Source organism: Accipiter gentilis, chromosome 33 (assembly GCF_929443795.1).
Source record: "Accipiter gentilis chromosome 33, bAccGen1.1, whole genome shotgun sequence".
NCBI lineage: Eukaryota > Metazoa > Chordata > Aves > Accipitriformes > Accipitridae > Astur > Astur gentilis.
The window spans coordinates 20,038,186-20,060,117 of record NC_064912.1 but is presented as its reverse complement, the minus strand read 5'-3'; the positions used below and the strand labels follow the sequence as shown (position 1 = coordinate 20,060,117).

The 21,932-nt window shown below is 38.3% G+C and overlaps 1 protein-coding gene across 14 annotated transcripts in view; it reads right to left on the bottom strand.

The window, feature by feature from the left end:
• The window catches only part of TNRC6A (trinucleotide repeat containing adaptor 6A), a 53,945-nt gene that overhangs the window by 3,394 nt on the left and 28,619 nt on the right, over positions 1 to 21,932 (bottom strand). For 6 of the 14 annotated variants that reach the window (XM_049791880.1, XM_049791882.1, XM_049791891.1 and 3 more), the window contains 17 exons: positions 19,821 to 19,868; positions 12,445 to 15,033; positions 11,457 to 11,621; positions 11,099 to 11,274; positions 10,831 to 10,911; positions 10,326 to 10,377; positions 8,701 to 8,843; positions 8,205 to 8,351; positions 7,894 to 8,031; positions 7,531 to 7,659; positions 7,344 to 7,421; positions 6,872 to 7,082; positions 3,459 to 3,590; positions 1,761 to 1,919; positions 1,237 to 1,377; positions 605 to 712; positions 157 to 378 (listed from right to left, as the gene is read on the bottom strand). In XM_049791880.1, the coding sequence (XP_049647837.1) occupies positions 157 to 378; positions 605 to 712; positions 1,237 to 1,377; positions 1,761 to 1,919; positions 3,459 to 3,590; positions 6,872 to 7,082; positions 7,344 to 7,421; positions 7,531 to 7,659; positions 7,894 to 8,031; positions 8,205 to 8,351; positions 8,701 to 8,843; positions 10,326 to 10,377; positions 10,831 to 10,911; positions 11,099 to 11,274; positions 11,457 to 11,621; positions 12,445 to 15,033; positions 19,821 to 19,868 (4,719 nt within the window). The remainder of the gene's footprint in view (positions 1 to 156; positions 379 to 604; positions 713 to 1,236; positions 1,378 to 1,760; positions 1,920 to 3,458; positions 3,591 to 6,871; positions 7,083 to 7,343; positions 7,422 to 7,530; positions 7,660 to 7,893; positions 8,032 to 8,204; positions 8,352 to 8,700; positions 8,844 to 10,325; positions 10,378 to 10,830; positions 10,912 to 11,098; positions 11,275 to 11,456; positions 11,622 to 12,444; positions 15,034 to 19,820; positions 19,869 to 21,932) is intronic. The other 8 variants (XM_049791883.1, XM_049791890.1, XM_049791881.1 and 5 more) reach the window with 7 other exon arrangements.

Sequence of the window (21,932 nt, the reverse complement as noted above, 5' to 3'; positions counted from 1 at the left end):
AATGCAGTTTAGGATATATAGACCAGCTTTTGCTTTTGGCAAGACAAATGGTACAGATGTTAGCTAACAGTGACAGATTATCTAACCAAATGCACAGGAGACTCCCTAGCTTGATAATAAACCAAAAAACCTCCATACACAAAAAGACATCCTTACCAGGGGTATATCTGGCATCAGAATTTCCCCATCCTCCACCCAAACGAAGGGAATTATCCCAAGTGGACAACGGTGGTTTCTGGCCTGTTAGCCCTGGAGGTGGGCGGGACGGAGCAGTGATGCTTTTAGGTGGCAAAGGGACCTTCCACAGCTCATGAGCCAGAGAGGTGTTAGTGACTGATCCAGGAGACCATGTTGATTTGGAATCACTGTTTCTGGCTACTAAAAGACATAAAGACAAGCATAATCACTATGCTGCTGGAACCGTCACCTTGCTACAAATAAAAGCTACTAAATTAAGAGTAAAATTGAAATAGCTACTTTGAAAATTAGAGAAGTTACCACCCAGATGAGACCTCAGGACTACTTTTTATTAACATTTAGTATCCCCCTGAAGCACAGGAAGGGGAAAGAAACACCAGCTCAGAGCAAGATAAGCAGACATCACCTGAAGTGCTTTGTGCTGTACTGCTGAGGGAAACATTGTAGTTGGAGGCACGAATGGATGACCAGGCACTAGTTGAAGGCAGCGTGGTGTTCAAAGATGAGGATGACCCTATAATAAAGACAGAAGTCAGTCACAGCGTAGTGCATCACAAATGCAATAAAATTAAGAGGCATGACTTGTAGTCCAGACTAAACACGTCTGCAGAGTCAGATGAGGGACCTCCTCCACTCCTCTCGGTCCTCATCCTTGATCCAAGGGCATGTGGTAGCAAGCACGCTGAACAGCAGGGAGCACCCAACACTCATTGCAAGCAAAGCTAGTTACATTACTGCAACAGCTACATTGCCAAGTTTTGCTTGCCTACTTTCAAAGACACTGCCTCTCTGTGCACAGAATTACATCAGAATGCAGATCAGCAGCGTTCGCTCACTCTACCCGCATTCTTGGAGTATCTGTTGCATTGCATCAAGTAGCAATGCTTGAGCCAAAGATAAGCTTTTCAGCCATGAAATCCACAATACAAAAGATAAACAAGGAGATGAGCAAGTAGCAAACATCTCCAAGTAAACAGTCTCTCTGTGTGACTGAAGGAAGACTAGTACACAACTCGAAAACATAGCATCTGAACATACCACTGTTCCTGTCCCTGAGGTGGTCAACTTCCCGCACAGTATTAATTGAAAGATTGTTTATGACACTGCCAGGAGTGACGTAAGGGTCAGTTTCAGGGTCGATGTTTGGATAACCTTTCCATGGCTCACCAGGACGAAACTCTAGGAATAGGGATTCAGAAAAGAGGCTTATTTTGATTCTTTTCTTTAAAGGAAACAGCTGCCTAAACAATACATCACGTAGTGACTGAAAATCCAAAACCTTTTAAGCATTTAATTGACTTAATTTAGTCTTATTTTCACTGTATTAACTTCATTTCTAGTTTTTCTGGTCCTGTCTTACCAGGGTAAAATCTCAAAGCAGGGACATAGTTCTCTTTGTACAATAAAACTACTGCTCTCAATTTCGATCTGCTAAAAACACAGTATTAATGCTTTTCTGTAGGCTGTTCCCTGCCCACTCTACACGTAGTGACCAAGGAACCAAGAAGAAACACAGCTGAACAGAAAGAACCATGCAAAGAGCAAGCACTGGCGTTGTGTACCTGGTGGCCAGTTAACACTGCTAGAGCCATTAGGCGATTTGGCACGGGGCCAGCCATCCCCAATAGATCCAGGAGGACTGGCTGGTGAATTACTGCTGTTCATAAAGTCATATGGAACAAATGGAGACTCTTCCAGCCTAAAACCACTTGAAATAGCACCTAATTAAAAAGAAAAAAAGTTGTCAAGTATTTTTCATAGCCATTTTTATATACATAAATAGATATAAAAAACATGCCTTTGTAAAGCATTCATGAAATACAGTAGCATACTGTCCTCTTATGATGTCAAATTATATAGGAAGTCATACAGGAGTATATAATCTAAAATGAAATGTCTCTGAATAATTCAGGAGAAAACTGTAAGAATAATCTCCCATGAAATAATTTCATTAAAATAGTGTACTTATTAAATTTAAATTAAAATATTAATTCAAGACAGTAAGAGCATTCTGTGAGACCCCAACTGGGTAACAGGGGTAGTAAACACATTTTGTGATGGGAGGGCTCTTGCAAGAAACATCTACAAAATCTGAAGGATCTCTAGCTACTACAAAGCTCTGAACTCTACACATATTACTGCAAGGGAGGGAAAAAAATAAAATTAAAAAGATCACTGGAGGCAGAGCAAGGAACAAAAGCACTGTACAGAACCTATTTGCTTCTGTGCAAATCCTGTATGGACAAGTTTAAAAGTTATTAGACAGAAAAGCCAAAGATTACTACAGTTCTGAGGGAATAAATGATTTTTACTAGTGATTCAATGTAATATGGAGTTCAAATAATCAAATTCCTAATACTATTCAGAAAACATTACCTACAGCTAAAGTAACACCAACACTTCTGAATTCTGTTCATCTGTAACAATCAGATGAAGTTCAGAACTGCAGTATCAGGGTATCTCCACTAGATGCTTAAGGCAGCAAGTAATTTCATAGTAGTAAAACAGCTGACAAATCTAAAAATATCCAAACAATCTGAAGACTGAACCGTAATAGGAGACTGGAGACATTTTATAACTATCTTTAGACATGGCACCTTTGTGCTATACAGTTAAATTTTAACTGGATGAGATTTCAAGCAACTAAAACAGTTGAAATGTCATATGAATCCTGATTACTGGAATGAAGTATGAAGCAACCAAGTGCACCTCCTCTAAAACTAAGTACAGCAATGGTACTAGTCTATCCCTTCTAAGCTCTCTATTTTTAGAATGCAAAATGTACACATTCATAACCAAAACCCGTAACTAAGAATGTCAGACATGACCAGAACATGTGTACACAGAGTTAAATCCCCATAAATCACCTTAAGGCCAGCAGGGTGGCGGGAAAGAAAGCTAGAAAATCTAAAGCTTTTGGTTTAAAAATATATGAAGCATTCCAGTCCAGATTAAGGTAAAGCTAGTAGCAATAGTCACACTTAAAGAAAAGTCTAGTTAAAAAGGAATTCTGTACAACATTTCTACTAAACCTCATCACAAGATCACTTCTGTAAGTAAAAACATTCAAGCAAGCTATGGGCTGCTGTACAAGACAAGCAGCAAGTTTTACACAGGAAACGCAATACAAATTCTGACAGCTACAAGCAACACAGTAGTTACAACTACAGACCTATATACAGCAAACCTGCGTTTTATACCCAGAACATGAAAACCTGATGTGTAATGTCAAATGCTACTTAATGACATGTTTAACATACCATGTTTGCTGGAGTTTTGATCTAAAGATGTGTTCACAGAAATGCTGTCTACTGTAGTCCATTTCCTCAGTCGAGATTGTGGCTCTTTAATACTGCTCATATCCATGTTTACATTCAAGTTTGAGTTCATTCCTGAAAATATATATAAGCTTATGAAATACAGACTAAATGTTTCTCTTCTGCTAATTACCACTATTGTCCTAATAAACATTTAAGAGCATATTACTATGGTCACTTCATGCTTCCAAGTCTCTGTTTTTTGCGAAACATTCTAGCATGTAATACAGTGAACTTACTACAGACAGAAGCTAAGCTAAGCAATGCAAAGCACTCTGAAGTTCTCAGCTGATGTCTTCATGCAAAAATGTCAGTGGAAGAAGCCATTGAGGAAGTAAAACTAAAACGTAAACATCTAAAAAAAGTGGCATTTCTAACACCAGCACAACTGATCTCATCTGTACAAAGTAGTAGTACTGTACTTTGAAGAGCTACGCTCAGTTATAAAAGACATTTTTCTCAGCAGGACTGTTTGTCTGTACTCATCCCTATTCAGCAGAAGTTATATACTGGTACCTGCAGTTACAACCTCATTCCCATTTTTATTTGGGCTGTACAGCAGGACACCTTGCCAGCTTCTGAACCACACTAGAACTGCACAAGTAATACTGCTCCCCTCCCCTATTTATCCTGTTCACACTGTATTCAAACCTCAGTAAGAGAAAACAAACAAAACTTGTCTTCCCCTGTTCTAAGCTGTTGTCTGTATTCCGAAATGTTAATCTGCCAGAGAATCAACACAATGCCAACCCAAATCAATCAAAATACCTGTGAGAACCAGCTGCTCTGGGCTTGAACAATATGCCTACGCTTTTGACTTTGGCTTGCCTGCTCTCTTTCCAGGTTTGTAAGAATCCTCAATTCACAACCATACTTGGTTACATTTCCAGCCCTTCAGATCTATTTACTTCATTTCTGAAAATAAACCACTACAACATTTTAACTTGGGCCTAGAGACACAAAGTGAACTTCTCAAATCTCTACTAGAAACAACTTCATTTAGCACTGGAAACTAGTGCTTAATTTTGTTTCTAAGTTGATATTCACTGCCATATAGAAGCTGGTTTGTTTGGTTGTTTTTTTAATTTGTTTTTCTTAAAGGCACGAGCAGATGTTGATGCCAGAAAAGCAGCCCCTTGAAAAGCCTTAGAGAAAGTGCCTTGGAACAGGACAGCTGAGTTTTAAGAAATACAACAACTATCAATAGCTGAAACAGAAAAAAGGAAAAAGTCAATCGAGCTTCTGACACCTCTCCCTCTGGCATTTTGCTGTTGTCAGAGCAATAACCTGTGCACAACAATAAACTTGCTTCTAACTCTGAAGAAGCTTGCAGAAGACAGACCTCTAAAAGAAGGGTTAGAAAGATCACAAGTGGGCAAATAGGCACATCTGGCTGATAAAGTTAATGCCAACCCCCCCCAGCAGGCACATATGTATGTCCATAGCTCCATATTTGAAACCTGTGGACTGAGGGATGAACATCAGTCCCTGAACATAATCTTTAATTTAAACAGTCTTCCCAGATGTATTTTTTCATATCCAATTGTGGAAGATTTTATATTGTTCAGCTATACTCGCTATTTGGCAGAAAAAGGTATTTTTAATATTAGAAATACTTAATTCTATAAATGAATCAGGATGTGACTGCAGCACTGGTCAATTAGAGAGAAGGACACCCCCCACTCACCCCCAATCTCTGCTTTTGATGAACAAATATCTAGTCAATCTTGACAAATTCAGTTCCTCAGAATGTTAACCGGACCTCCCTGCTTTCATTGCTAGGTCTCCTGATGCTAATATCAGAACATGGAGAAAATAACATACCTGCAAGATTTTCCAGAAGATGACTTGGTAAGTTCAGCTCCTCCTCACATGACTATGCTACTATACTTTGTGCACTTGGAGGATGCTACCAATATGCCTCTTGACTCAGTTTTTCACTAAAGGGTGAAGAAATTCCAGCAACCTACTATTTCTACCCTTAAGGTTTTAATTGTGGACTGAGTGTGGCTCCACTTGCTTACATCACGATACAGTACTACTCCAATGGGATCCCAAAGAATTCTTGCGTATACTGCAGCAGATTCCTGAGGGATCTCAAAGCAATCTTACAAACACTGCAGGTTCCTGAAATGTGGCAATGATTAAGGGGAGAAAGCAACTACTTAATTGTCTACAACAATTCAACTCAAGAAATGAAACAGAAAAGAACCTAATGTAGGCAGAATGCAATTACTCAGCATGAAGTTTGGTGAGAAAGTTAAATATTCCTTTCATTAGACCTAACATAGTGTCTCTAATAGCTAAACAAACTTCATTTTTATGCCTTGCCCTTTGAATGAAAGCAGTAGTTAAGATCTTAATGCCAATCATCATCAGCTATTAAGCAGCAGCCTGGACTTAAGACTGGCCACAAGCAAAATTCCAGTGTGCCACATGCAGTGCAACAGCATGGCCTGCACCGACCCACTGGCTCCGTAACACTCCACCTATAAGCACAAGGATGTCAGCAGCAGTCTCTATTAAACAAATTTTTCTACAAAGGGCAATGAGAATGCAGAGGAAATCAGCCCAACAGAAATGACCAGGTTAGAATAACATAGAAGAAAAGCAAACTGAAGAGGAGGAAAAAAATAGGGAAAAGGAACAAGAGGTAAATCATATACAGTCGTAGTAAGTATAAGATAGCATTAAAAAGGGACCTAAAGTAAGGAGAAAATATACAAGCCTGGAATTTCTGAAGTAGAAATTGGACAGAAGCCTGGAAACGTAGGGAGAAAGAAACAGGAGATGTTTGTATTTATAAATGTTCAGACATTTTGCCTGAAATGAGACAACCATTCTTTAAAAATGCAGAGCTAAAAGCTTTCTTTCCTGGACAAAATCACTAAAAGGGAAATAAACATTTTGTTCTACCAATACAATTCCAGATTCATTGAAAATGTTTCTAAAATCCAAAGAAATGAGACCACATCAATGGATTCTTTGTATGGATTCTACTTCTAAAAGTCTTTTAGCTCCAGGAATCATAACTGCAAAAGGACTTTGCATCATCCTTGGGACCCAGAGGATAAAAAAGAAATAAAAGGAGACAGACATTCTTTAAGAATGTAAAGTATTTTGCACTGAAATACAGACAGTCACTTCTGGGAATGAGTTCACTTGTGAAAAAAGTTCTTTGGTGAACAAAGATAAGTGGATAAGCCCCACAAAGAATTACTACTTCCATTAAAATTGTAACTGCTAACAGGATTACAATCACTATTGTTTTCAGAGGAGGCAGGCAATGTGAAAAGAAAGGCTGTGTGTCACATAAGCATTAATTGACTGTATGAAATTAGCATGGAGAAACCCACCTATAGGGAAGCTGCTGAATGCATTTATTGGTGATGGCCCTTTTTGTAGCTCAGGAGTAGCATGGGGTATGACATTCTCAAGGAAAGATTTCATGGTGGGTTGATGGAGTGACTGCTGTTGAGAGGGTGGTGTTTGCTGCTTCATTAACAGGTTTGGATCAAGCTGACGGGACTGTTGCATCATCTGTTGCTGCATACTAAGAGATCGACCCTTGAAAAAACAGAGCAGTTACAATATAAATAGGCAAAAGCTCTTCCACATTTAAAGACAGATAATGAAATGCATCTTTGTGTTCCGTGCTTCTTAGCACAGCAAAACCCCAGCATTAAGCTAAATCACTCCTTTAAAGCTTGTGAAAATCCCATTCACTCTTGCACACTTTAATACAATTTATAACAAGAAATGCAGCTCAGGATGAAAAGCAGTTTATAAAGATAGTTTGAAAAGTTAATAATAAACGTATGTATTTACCTGCTGCTCCTGCTGTTGACGACCACCAGAAGGCATGCTTCTTTGATTCTGCGCTTTTTGCTGCTGAGCCAACAACCGCTAGGAGACAGTGTTTTGTGGTGTTTTTTTTAAGAACAGTTTATAGCTGACGTAAGTCTCTACTTAGACTTTCAAACAGAACACAGAGCGACTAGCTTTGTTGGCTTACCTGTAACTGGGAGATCTGAGAAAGCTGGTTTAACTGGGACAGTTGATTCAACATGGCTACCTGTTGTGGGCCAAAAAGTGGGCTCAGGCCACCGTTGTTTGGTGCATACTTCAGTAATGATACTGGAACCTGCAAAATGGACCAGTATGAAGAGTGACTGACAGTAACGTGCAATTAATTATACTAGATGCAGAATATTATAATCCCTGGCCAACAGTTGTCTAGTTTCTGAAACACTCATCAAGCCAAATATGTTTTCAAATATTTACAAAATAAATATCAGCAACACCAACAGCCAAAGAACAATTTTCTGAAGTAGCATTTTGGTAGTTTATACCCAGAATATTTTATGTACTCAGTTACCTGAGGGGATAGTAATGGAGGAGGCACTTGAGCACGTGGATTAGGCTGAGATGAATTAAGAGGTTGTGCTGGAGGCTGCTGCATGCTCCTGGGCTGTGCTGCTATATTACCAACACCAAACATACTGGGATTGCCATTCTGGAGAAAGGATGGACAGTTAGTGACAATAAACCTCTTTTGCTGTTTCTCCCACCCCTATACATTTGAATTAGAAGTCAAACACATATCAACCACATAGGTAGCTAGGATGTTATATCAAAAGGTATTAAATGTTGTCAAGTAACATGCCAAGGATATGCACACAGCCTTACCTGTCTAACAGAATTCAAGTTTTGCATACCCAGCCCTGCTAGGGAGCCAAGGGCTTGGTTAGGTAGTGCATTATTTGAAGGGGGAAGCTTCATGTTTTGATTGGACATAAACTGCATGTTTTGGGACTCGTCTGCTACAATGCCATCCTGATTGGACAGACAAACCGATGCGCAACAACCAGCCAGCAAGCAAGCAGAAGGGAGAAACCATTGCCAGGAACAGAAGGGAAGAGTCACATGACAGTCCAGCACCAGCAGGAAATAGGCAGAAAACAAAAGAGATCAGGTTAGTCATTTGCACTGCAAATGGGCTACAGAAAGTGCTTAGTATTATATATCATTAAGTTAAAAAGAACAAAACATATCTTATGGATTAACAAGAAAGTCCTAATTTTCCTCTCCACTAAACGCAGAAAGCTAAGGAGCACACATGTAACTACTTAGAATGCAGAGTCCAAGAAGTTTAGAAGTGTCCACCAGTAAGACACCTACTAACCTTATCAAAGTAAGGACCGCGATCCATGGAAGACTCTTTGGAAATTTGAGGACGAGAACCAGGGCCTTTTCCAACCACACGATTGTAATCTCCAACATTGAGGCCATGCTTATCCATCTCCATCCGCTTATCTTGCAATAACCCTAAGAAAAGGTGAGAGATGCGACTACAACATTGAAGGATTATTCAGTTTTCCAGATGCACTAGAAACCAGTTTATGCTTATGAAGAGCTGAACTAACACTGGTCCCAAGCTAGATACTAATAAAAAACCCCATCAGTTTAGCTTTAAACTCTCTGGGCTTTACTGAAAAGGGAAAGGAAACACCATGAAGCAATGGCTACAGACAGCTTAACACTTGGAATCACCAAAGTGTCAACAGATTTTGCTAGATTTCACAAAAATATTATTCTCAGTTTCCTCTTAAAAACAAGGAAGTATAATTGTTTAAACCTGAGTTTCCAGTTGTGAATGCCACTGGTTGTTTTTGTTTTGCTTTTTGTTTTTTTTTAGTAGCCATAAAGCACTGTCTTGGCTTTGAAGTAGTATCTTTATCACATCCCCTACACATTTGTGTAATATTTCAGAGGCCCTTTATTTTGATTCAGTTAAGAAAAAACCTATTTAGCTAAAAAAAAAAACCAAAAAAACCCCAAAAAAACCACCAAAAAAAAAACCTCACAAATTTAAAGTATTTGTGTTTATTATAAGCAAATTTTAAGTTATCTTTTATCATTAATTTCACTAGGCAAGCCAGAAGATCAAAATACAAGCAGTAATAAAGAAGTCCATTTAGTACTTCATTGCATGCAGTGGAAGAGAATTACTTTCCAAGCAGAAGTTTTAAATTCAAATTTAAAAGAATTGAAATAATTTAAAAATGAGGCTTGCCATTAATATTAAAATCTAAAATTCAAAGAACAATTTCTTTACACAATAGACCATGAGCCCAAAAGTGAAAATACCCAATTCTAAACTGGAATAAAATCAGTGCAACTACAATAAAAACTACAATGCTACAATTACTTTTAATTAAATATTCTATTGTTATAATATATTGTTCTTAATGTATTAAAGCATTATACGATTTTTGATTTGCTAGAGAAATCATAACAGTCAATGGATTCAAATAAAAATAAAACTGCTCACAAGTAATTTTACACTCAGGTTTAAATATTTCCAAAATAACTGTTCAGTATTAATTTAGTTCTTAGAACTAAAAATGTGTTTCCAAGAATGAACCACAATGAGCAAGTGTGGTATTCGGAACATTTCTGTTTATATTTCATGAAGGTATCCAGAAGGCAAGCTAGATACTTATATTACAAGAAACAAACCCACCACACCCTGAAAACATTCTTTCATGTCACCTTAATATATATAAGCTTAGCTTGATTTATGGATAATATTACTACAGCAACCAGGTGATTCAGGTGTGTAGCATTACTCACATGCACAAATTTTTTTCTCTACTCCTTTTCTTTAGGGAAACATGTATTTAACTATATATAGCTATAACTATACATATTATATATACATTTTTAAAAAGTAATTTACAGAAGGAGATAAACTAAAAGACTGGAAAGGAAAGCAATAAACCCCCAGCTAGGTTCTCCTATTCTTACCTCCAGACATGTCCATCTTATTGCTCTGTATGGTTTCTTCTGGTGATTCTCTCTGAAGTAATAAAATGAATCATAATTATTGAATAATAATATTTTTAAAAGCTAAAACAAAGAGATTCCTATATACTATTTCAATTCAAACCTGAAAAAAAAAAAAAAAAAAAAATCGAGACAAATCAGATGCTACTTTAAAGCATATTCTCCCTTTAGTTGTTACCCAACTGAAAACGGGTATCATCACCAAAATATGTATGTAACATTAAGTAAAACATCATACTACTGGATGAATACCTGGATAGAGTTTACAAAAACACTTTTCATCAATAAATAGGTCTTTTTGTAATGAGGATGCAAAGAATGGGGATGGGTGACAGAGGGGAGACAAACAAAAGTAAAAAGAAAAACACGATGAAAATGAACACTAGGCAATAAAACATTTTAAACTTTGTGCATTATAACTAGCACTGTAAGAAGGCAGTAAAGCCAGGTAAAGGTAAATACTTACTGAAAAACTGAGATTTGTGAATTGCTTAATGAATGGATTGATCCATGTTTCATCTTGCTTATTTCCACCTTTCATTATTCCCTTAAAAACAGAAAGGAATTCCTGTGATACTCAGAAGATGTTTACCACCTACTGCTTAAATTACATCATAAAATGTTATGAATGAAGATTAAAGCTTAATGGTACTCCACTCAGAGCAGCAATCTGTTCTGACTTAGCTTTTAGAAATGACAACAGCACAAAAACCTTGACTCAACTTCCTCATTACCTTTGTGGGCATTTTTTTCATATATGGTGGCCAATTTAAAGATGGGTTAGCTTCTTGTGAAGAACTGCTGTTCCACATTCCAATCTCTACATCCTCCTCTTCCTCCCAGCTGGTCTGACGACTGCCTGTCAATGGCATATCATCTCCACACCAACTATCTTGCATAGATTTAGGCCCTGGTTGTGAAAAAAAAATCCAGCACATTAACATTTCAGTAGCAACTGACTGTCCTTAACACAGAAGTTCGCTTGATGTTTACTGCAAGATAAAAAAAAGCCTCCAAAAACGTAAAGCCGCTATAGAGGTATTTCACCATCCTCAAATACCTTTATTAAAAAATGATGCAGAAAGCACTCACCAGGTTTATTTGAAGCCTGTTGACCAAGAGAAGCGTTTCCCCAGCCAGAGGTGCCTGCTGCATCGCTGATGGGTTCTCCCCAGCTAGTACCAGTATCCATGGGTTTACCCCACGCTGAAGTTCCATTATCTACAGTAGTGGCTGGAGTAGAAGGCTCTCCCCAACCTTTTTAAAGCAGTATGAGTTATTGTCATGTTTTTAAACAGGATTTTAAAAGCTATCTAAAGAGACTGAAGTGTTTTGCCTTTTCTAGATCCATAATGTACAATAAAAACCATATTAGTGCACATTTACATTTTGTATGAGGGTTATTATTACAACTGTAAGCTGTTCCATAAAAAAAATTTACAAAAATACCACTTTCATACGTAAAGAATTACATTTTGATAGTAGAAATTTCTAAGATACTAAGTTCCTAAGAGCTGCTCATTGTATTTATGCTACTCCTCTTTGCACTCGAAAAAGAGACAGAGCACAAAATATTTCATAAAAACCACGCAAACTCATCTGCAAGTATCATTATTCACCGCTCCCAAAACTACAAGGTCAGAAAGTCTGACCTTGAGTTCATACAAAACCACCACCCTTCATTCTGTCTTGTAGCAGCTCAATGCTTTTTTTGGGCGGGGCCTCTTTGGCAACATTAAGTTTTAACTGTTTTAGAATCAAATGAAGAAAAATACTTTCATTCCTCAGATACCACTTTAAATATTTTCTGTGTTTCCACGGCGCAGAATTCAAGTAGAGCTGTCTAGTCTTTATTACTCAAGCTATTTAAAACTAAAACAGATCTTCCAGTCTATATAAAAATATCAAATGTCTGTGAGCATTGCTGTTACTTTTTTTTTTTTTAATAAATAAAAATGGTACTTCACTGGCACCTTCCCCTTTCAACTTTGAAACTAAAATATTGTTATATGAAGAAAGAACAAAAAGTATTGTTTTACAATTAACAGAAAACACAAATTTGCATAAAACCAAGTCTTACCAGAACCCGAACTGCTCTCCTTGCTAGACATGGCACTTGAAGACAGTAGCTGCTGATGTACCTGTGCTTGCTGGTCAGAACTGCTGCTACTGTTTGGGACATTTTTATTCCACATATTCACATTTTTGTAGTTGTATTTGCTTGGATCACCCCAAGCAGAAGTTCCATCATCAATTTCCATTTTACGGCGTATTGATTCAGGGGATGGCTCCTCCCAGCCAGTGGGTTCTTCCTCCTTTGCTGGTGCCGGCATTGGTCCACCCAGCCAGCCTGACCCTGGGGGTTTGTTTGTGGCAGATGGTGCTCCCCAAGAGCCAACATCTTGTTTGTTCCATTCTGGAGAGTTGATTGGCTTTGATGAATCCCCCCAAACTTGAGGCTGATTGGATTTAGGAGGGTCTCCCCAGCCCTGGTTCTGATTAGACTTTGCAGGCTCATCCCATCCTGAAGAATTATTTGGGTTTGTATTATTACCTCCCCAAGTAACAGAATTTGATTTACCTGTCTCATTCCAACCAGACACTGATCTGTCACTGTCGCTACCTCCTGAACTGGATTTCTTAGCCTCACCCCAATGGTTACTTCTTGAATTTTCACCCCAGCTATCACCAGCAGAAACTGCCCAACCCTGGCTGGCCTTTTGTCCATCTACCCATCCCTGTTTGATCTTCTGTGCATCATTCCAAGATGACTTTTCCTCTTTGCCACTTCCCCATGATTGATTGCTCTTGACCATTACTGTAGCAGCAGAATCTTCTTCCCACCCCCCTTGGCTGTTTGACCCTTTGGAGTCTCCCCACCTTGTAGCAGACTTTGGATCTCCCCACCCTGATACAGATGAGGTATCATTATTATTAGGGCTCGGTCTATCCACACATCCCCCTGAGCTGGAAGTCTGTGTCACAGAGCCTCCCCAGGCCTCTGTCCCATTGTCAGTTTTTCTTTCACCCCTTGGTGATGTTTCAGTATCCCAGGCAGTGTTCTGTTTGATTGGAGTCTGTCCCCAACCAGAGTTGGAGAGGACACGCGGATCTAAGTCAGTTCTGTTCACTATACTTTGGAGTAATGCATGCTGGTCAACTTTCCTTCTCTCTCGATTCTGTCCTTCTGTAGTTACTCTATCTTCATGGCATCCAGTGCTCTCCGAACTACCTTCACTGTCCCCAGTACCTGTTTTGGCCCATGCGCTGTTCTGCTCAGTTATCTGAGAAGCAGCAGAACTCTGGCTGTTAAGGTCATCCTCCTCAGTAGATTTCCATCCATTTGTAAACTTCCTGCTGTTTCCATTCACACTTTCATTGGAATGCTGATTACTAGGCAGTTTACTCCACTCCCCATTTGAAATGTTAGTGCCAGTGTTTTGTGCAGGATTGCCCCATCCTCTTCTACTCCCGCCAGCACTTGCACCATTTCCACTTCCCCATGGCATATTCTGGGAGTTGACTGTCCCTGCCTCCCATACCCCTCCGCCTTTATTCCCATTGATTTGAAAGTTAGTGCTGCCAGGCCCACTAATGCCTGGCTGCATTAGAGTTGCATTCACAGTGTCACCATTAGCTTGGCTGTTTGGGCCTGAACATTTGTCTCCAGAGTAATTAGAACCATAGGCACCCCATGTAGTACCATAAGATCCACCACTTTTCGCCTCACCATTGCTCAGATGAGAAATGGAAGTGCCATTTGTAACTGGAGAGGCCTGAATCTGAGAATGATTCATTGTGCTCACACGCCAGGCCCCATGCCCTGTATTATTAGGCAGTTCGTTAATCTGCACTGAACCAGCAGAGTTTGGTAAACTAGAGGTCATAAAGTTAGTAGTGTTATTTGGTCCATTCATTTCAGTGTTAAGGTTTTGAGGTTGCCCACTGAATGAAACCTTCCTTGTACCATTTACTTCAGAATCACAATTTTCCTGAAGGCTTCCCCAGGAACCATGGGCTGAACCACCCACTTTAGAGTTAATACTCTGACTATTAGATATCTGACCTATGGTACTGCACTGAATATTTGTGCCAGGATTACCACTCCCTACAGACCCTTTCAGGGCATGTCCATTGTTCTCCAATACAGGCCAGGCACCATGGTTGCCATTTGAATTCAAAGTGCTTGGATTTAACCCTCCATTTGATGAAGAGTTTATGGTGCCCCAAGCATTCATTCTATTGTTGCTACTTTCAGATTTGCTGTCAGGAGCATCCACAGAAACTTGACATGTGCTTATTATGGTTCCATGGGATAAACCCCATGGCCCATTAATACTTCCATTGCCCACATTATTGCTGTTGCTACCAACCACAAACTTATTTTGAGAACCATGTCCAATGCCATTTCGAATGCCATCATTTTCACCACCTGTGCTCCCTGAAGCCATTATAACGAGGTTTCTCTCTGACCCAGAGCTAGAGGCAGAGTCAGTGTCCATACATTCTGATGTCAACTCTGGGTCACTGCCAGTGATTGATGGCCATGCTTCTTTGTCAGAGCCGTCTACAATAACTTTATCCCAGTTTGTGCTGGAGTCACTATTTGAAGAGACTGGTCCCCAGTGAGAATTTTCATAATGAGATCCTAGACCACTGTGGTTCAGATCTAAAGGGAAGAAGGAAAGTCCAACAGCATATTATAAATTTAGTATTATTACTTCATTAAGCAGAAGAGTAAAAAAAGTATAAAGACACTAAGCCAAGAATTATTTTGCTTATTTTAACACTATGGTCACTGAAGATGACAGAGAAAGCTTCCAAGTACAGCGGCTCAGAACACTGCCACACACATAACCTAGAACACGTCTCACCAGCATGCAAAGTTGCACTCTCACAAAAAGCACAAAGAGGCACTCGTAAAGGTATAGTTCATTTTTTTCCAGAGAAATAGTTTTTTTTAAAAAAATACTTTGTATCACCACATACAAACTATTTTCTAAAAACATATATTTATTAAAAACTAATACTATATAAAATCAAAGACATTCTGAAAGGCAGAAATCTAAACAGGATATTAAAATTACCTAGTAGTACCAATTGCTGTGTGACAATAGCCAGACAAACACACATCCTCCCACCCTCATTAAAAGACATTACGTAAGAATTCTTAAGTACAAGTTATTTAAGATATTTTCTTTTATACAACAACAATTTGACACAGAAACCACAAGACCAACTTAAACTTCTGCTGGTGCAGAAGTACAGATTAAGCGCAGTAGCCGAACTGATACTTCTAATTTTCATTTACATAAAAATTTCTGCTTCTTTTTCAATAAGTAAGCTGATCATGTCAGAGAATCAAGACGACATACATCCTAATTCACTTATAAACTTTCCATGGTTAAATACATGCACCATGGAATATTTGCTACAAAGTAAGTGCTATCAATTTTCATCTGGTATATCTAAAACTTTACTGCAGAGACCTCCCCCCCAACCATTAAATCAAAACACAGTCAGACAGGTGCACCAGATGAAACTATCAAAGTGTGAAGCATGTGAAAAGTAGTAATGAAGCTGGCAACAGAACACAAGTACAAAACCTCAGTGAAGTTTTTTTACTTAGTATTTGCCTGCACTGAAAGAATAACCATGCTAGTGTACACTCAATGGTTGTATATGTAGCAAATTACACTTCTCTGCCCATTAAAACATTCAGGTTTTTTAAAAAAGAAACCGTCGACTTTTCTTTATCATGTTCTTTTTTTTGCCTTTACTTAGAATATTCAAAATGTATGTACCTAAAGATAAGAGAAAAAGAAGTTTTATAGCTCCTGCTCATTCTTAATGGATTTTTACAGCACATGCCTGACATGACTAGAAAAAAGCGCAGTCGCTTTGTCTGAATACCTTCATGAAATTGTACCTGTTCAGATAAACAGACAGAGCTAATAGTAACAAAATGCTACAATTATCAATCCTTGATTTTCTCAAAAGCTATTTAAAGAATATTTAGGGACTAGCTACTTTAAAAATGCAACACTAATTTATAAGCCTCTTGTGTTTCCAAGAAATACATGTTAATTGTGAAGTCTGAAAGGAAGCTGCCAGTCTCACCAGCTTCTCCCTTCTGCTACAGGGAGTGCCAATCCTGCACCAGCACCAAAACCCCACCAAAGCCTGATGCCCACCAACCCAACCCCTACCTACTGCTCAGTGACAAGTAACTGAGTTGCATCCACTCTATTAAAAATGTTAGTAAAAATTGCCACCTACTTAGAGGTTAAAATGTATACAAGATACGACTTTTGGCAATAGCTCAGCTCTCAAATGCAGGGATCATTCAGCGGGAGCCTGCTCTTAGTGCTCCAACCCAACCACAAAAAGGGTTGATGTGGTTTATTATGTGTAAGCATGACTGACCAATCTGAAGAGAAGCACAGCTGATGTAGATTTAAAAAGAGACCTTGTTTCAGTGCTTCCATCTCTCAAAAGGAATTTGAGAACACTATGACAGGCAGAAAATCCCACATTTTTACATCAGGGTAATTTTAAATACTACATTATTTGAATTTATGATCTTGATGATCTATAAGGAAACAGGAAGGAACAAATCAAAAAAAGCTTACATTTAAGTTACTATGGACAGTTTATCAAGTATTACAATGATGTGCAACAAGTTTTGGTCTATTTCTAATTAATTTTTAATTAATATCAACATTATTCATCCTACAGTGAAAAAGTATCTAGCCAAAGCCTCTGCCTCCAAGAGTCGGTAGCTTGGAGCAGCACAGAGCAGGGATCACCCACTGCTTCTCTAGCAACCAGGATGGTGGAAGTTTGAAAGGGTCCAAGCAATCAGTTAAGCTTCACACGGTAACTACAACATGAAAAACAAGGATGCTGGCATAGCAATTTGGAACTGGGAGTAGTGGAAAAAGACCTGTGGCAGGTAGAAGTAGTGCTGCAATAGTTAAAGCGCCTGGCAGCTCCACAGTCTTGAAGAAGAGAAACACACAGCATCCTTGGGGGAACTGGAAGACATTTGTTCAGCTGAACATGGCCCAGAACCTACCTATTAATGTGTTACTAGAAAAAACAGTGGTATCTGAGTAATTGTCCAACAAAACCCAAGATTTCAAATCTCACATTGGTATTTTATAAAAAAAGACATTTAACCTACTAAAAGACTAAGCAAAGGGTTGTCTGCACTCTCACGAATGAGAGAATCAACAGCATCAAAAGCTGCCCTAACAAAACAAAATCTTGATTACATAAACATCATCCCAATAACATGATCAATTTTAAAAACAACACAAAAGTATACAGATGGCAAACAGCCTGAGTTCAGTGTGGAGAAAGAGATACAGGTTATGACTACAAGCCAGAATGAAATGGTAAACAAACCCTAATTTGCACAAGAATAGAATACATAAAAAGAAAGCTTGTATTTATTAAAATTCTATTATACTAATTTAGATGTGATGCACAGTTTGTAACGAGCCAATACACAAACAGCATATAATGATTGATTTCCAGTCATCCAGAATTTTATCATATTACATACAAAACTACCTTGACTAACAGTCTTTTTCCTGGACATAAATGTGTTAGTGATTTCTAGTATGAGCTACTGTTCTGAAATATTCCTATCTGAATCCCCACAACCCATGAACTTCTGAGATTAAGCATATAAATACTGAATAAGCAAGGTATTATCTCTGATTTCTTGTATCTGACAGATATCACAAAACCACTCTCAAAATTGAAAAATTACAGTTGACAACATACTACATTTGGTGCACAGCAAAATGAGCCCGTAACAGCCTATTCTTGGTTTTCTCCCCAAAACTATTTAGAAGTTGCAACTGAACTTCTGTTGCTTAAATCCTGGACAAAAAAAAATAAAATATTACACAAACCTGTGTTTCTTAAAATTCAGTAATCTGCTAAGATTTTTTTCAATAATTTGTAATTTAATAATTTAATGCTTTCTAGCTATGAGTTATCTCTGCAGGAAATGTTTGCAGGAAAGGTACTTTCTAAAGTAGCTTGTTTGTTTTAAAGTACCATCACGTGGTCTAAAATAAACAGTAGGACTGAGAAGTGTAAATTAAGAAATACCTGAATCTTGCTCCCTCCCTCTCCTTTTCCAGTTCCAGTACATACTGGTACCCACAGACTGTCAATAATATACCTTGCCAATTATTGTACCTTTGGTCCTTATGAAAAAATACATTTCAGTAAACAAGCTTTTCAGCTTTTAGTAAACAAGCTAAAAAGCACCGTTATTATGAAATGACGGAACCAAAAAAATAAAACCTTTTTGTTAGCATCATGTATCTTTTTCTCTGTGGTAGAGAAAAAAGTCTTGAAGTCTGCCTGTGTCTTCTTAAAGTATTCCAACGCAAGAATTGGTAGATGTAGCTGTTTGCCTCCACAATAGTTTCCTAACTGTAAATGCAGGACAGGAAAGCTGCCAGGACAAGGATACAGTGTCCCTCTGTGCCTAACCCAGCACAACTGGCGGCTCTCCTAAAAGGGATCATCCTGCACGCTCTGTCTCTCTACCCTCTTCTCTCCCCCAGCCAGAGCTCTGGCCCCGACTTGTGCTGGACCCAGCAGCCCTGCAGACTCGCTAAGTGGCCAAATTCAACACAAGGGAAGAGAGGGGAGGGAAGAGGAGAGGAGGTTTAACATCACCCCTTTGAGAGCAGTCTTCGAGGTAAACAGAAGAGATGCAACATGAAATGTTCTCCTAAGCGCTGTGCCCACAGCAGCCTCATGGGTACACGGCACAGCCAGGAACAGAGCCAGTACAAACCATCCAACAGCACTGTCTGCGTTACTCCAGAGCATTTCGTATGGCATGTCCCCAAGTCCTCACACAGCACATTTGCTCCAAAATATTACTTAAAAATGAACAGCAAGTGTCCTTCACAATCATACCCCGTAAAAAACATACACATCTGTGGAGGCCTCCACATACATACATGCCACCCCAGCATAAACTCAGCATTCAAAATAGAAAGGCCCCAAGACACGATTTCCTCCAGCGCTGTGAAATGTCTCTGATATAAAACACAGGCTTGTACAGATTATTCAATTTAATACCACAAAGAGGCAATTTAACATGTAAGCACAAAGGTAAAAAAAGACACTTAGTATTTTAAAGCTAAGGTGTCACATTGTCAAAACATCTGTTTTGGTATGAATTCTGACGTTATTTTAGAAAACTAAAAATGTTTAACTGAACAGCATGTAATGCCATAGAGAAAGTATACTTAAGTCAGTCATTCATACAGCACATGCTATTGAAAAACATAAGCCAAAGAACGAAAAAATTAGACACCCCCCCCAACCAAACCAGACAAAGTTGTGTGAAACATGTAACTACTACAAACATACATAGTGGAGGAGAAAAAAAAAAAAAGTGAGATTTAAATAGCTAACCTGACTGGTTAGGGGAGTGGCTCACCAAGTCCCGAATGGGAGGCATGCCTACAAAAACAAAACAAAACAAAAAAAACAAAAGAGCAAGAAAATTACAGAAGTGTTACTTAAGTAAACTAGCCCTTTGAGAACAGTCCCCAAACCACTCATTACTTTAAAACCATTTATTTATTAGCACCCCTTTTTCAGGAAAGGTTTCTCTTAAGCACCATCTCTCAATCTTACTGACCATGCTAGTGACAAGCAAGTTCTGAATTGCAAACACCAACAGTGATGACTACAACACAGGGAAGAGATACACTGATGGCAAATCCAGCTTTCTACATGTAGCATTTATATTTAATTATTAGCAATTCTGCTGCTTTCACTAAGTATTTCTACTACTAGTTAGTTTTTATACATTTGGCATTTAATTAACCAATTTAACATGTCCTTATGTTTGATTTATATAAAAAAGAGGAAGAATTTATAGTCATCGAAACAAAAACCAGTTAATTTTTGACTGTACTAACTTAGATTTCAGAGGTCAGCCCTGAAACTTAAGCAAGTCGATAATACTTCTTTGAATGGCATGCTTTCTCCACCTGAAAATCATTAGTTTGCTACCTGATTTAGCAAACAAGTAACTACATATAGTCTAACTCTGATTTAACCTAAGTGTGTGCATAACAAACTTTCATTTACCACTCTTTCATAGTTTCTTCCTCCTAAATGTCCTATAGGCAGCATATGAAATCAATGTTTCAAATTCACAAATTTTACTGTTGGAGACTATAAGTGTTACATTTAAGGCAATGTTTCCTAAATTAAGTCAACCTTTCCTAAATTAAGTCAACTTCCATCACTACTAACTGCATATCCCAACTGCTTACTTCTTCCCCAATTCATACAACAACTGAGAAAAAACCCCTCAAGTTACAGGAAGAATCTTTTGTTTCCAAAGGCTCTGGCTGTAACATAACTTTGCAGCTCTGCTGCAAGATGCACAATAATAAAGCGAGACCTACTCGCGTCAACAGAGGAATCCACATAACTGGACTAAGGCCAAGAGCCTGATGGTACTCTCCTGTTTTGTTCAGTCCCACAGTTGTAAGCAATTACTGCCGGCAAATATTTTAGTTCACTATATATAAATCATTTCATTGTGGAATAACCACCTGGCTATTCTGATGTGTTACATAGCATAGAGGCAAACAAACATACCAAGGCAGCATTCAAGATCTTTCTTTCATATGAAGTTTACACATGGCAGAAAATTTCAGTAAAGCAAACAACTGAACTGGGTATGAAAATGTTCTGATAAAGAGCTACTTACGTAGACTTCTTAAAATAACCACCTTGGTACAAGACAGTATTTCAGAAGTACTACATGGCATGAGCTTCACTTATGTGTCTTTATTAAAAAGATATGCCAAATGTCCTAAAACCAGCAGAGAAACAACGAACCCATAGCACTATCCCTTCTTAAGCTTTACTTCTAAACAAAGCAGGTTAATTTTCAAAAGAGAAGATGATTGTCCATGCAAAACACATGTAAAGAGATGGTTTTTTCTGACCATTGATATAATTAAAAAATTCTCCAATACTGAAGACTTAAAAACTTACTGCGGCCAGGGCAACTAAAGACAACCTTAAATTTAGCAGTAGTTGTGTTCCCTGGCTTTTACAAAGGACCTACCAAATGGTTATAACCACAGCTGGAACTGGGGGGAGATCCTATCCCAGGGTCTGTCAGGGAATGACAGATAAAACAACTGGAACCATTACCTATTCCAGCAATTTTGACTTCAACACTTCAAGCTACAGTTTTTCTTTTAGCCCTAAAATAAAGACTGATTCCAATATCCATTAAATAACGCTTTAAAAAAAATAAGAGTCAAGAACTTAACAATCTTCAAAGATATTCCATTAAGGTATAAAATTTGTTAACCCAAATGGCCCGTACATGGATACTCTTTCAATAGGAAGGGATCTACAGATACAAATTTAATGAGATTTTTAATTTCAGAGATAACAAGGAGAGTACCTAGAAGTTTCCTCTGAAGGCTAAACAGGAGGTAGGGAGAGTGAGTGAGTAAGACTGAGACAGGCAAATGAAAGTAGTATTTACTT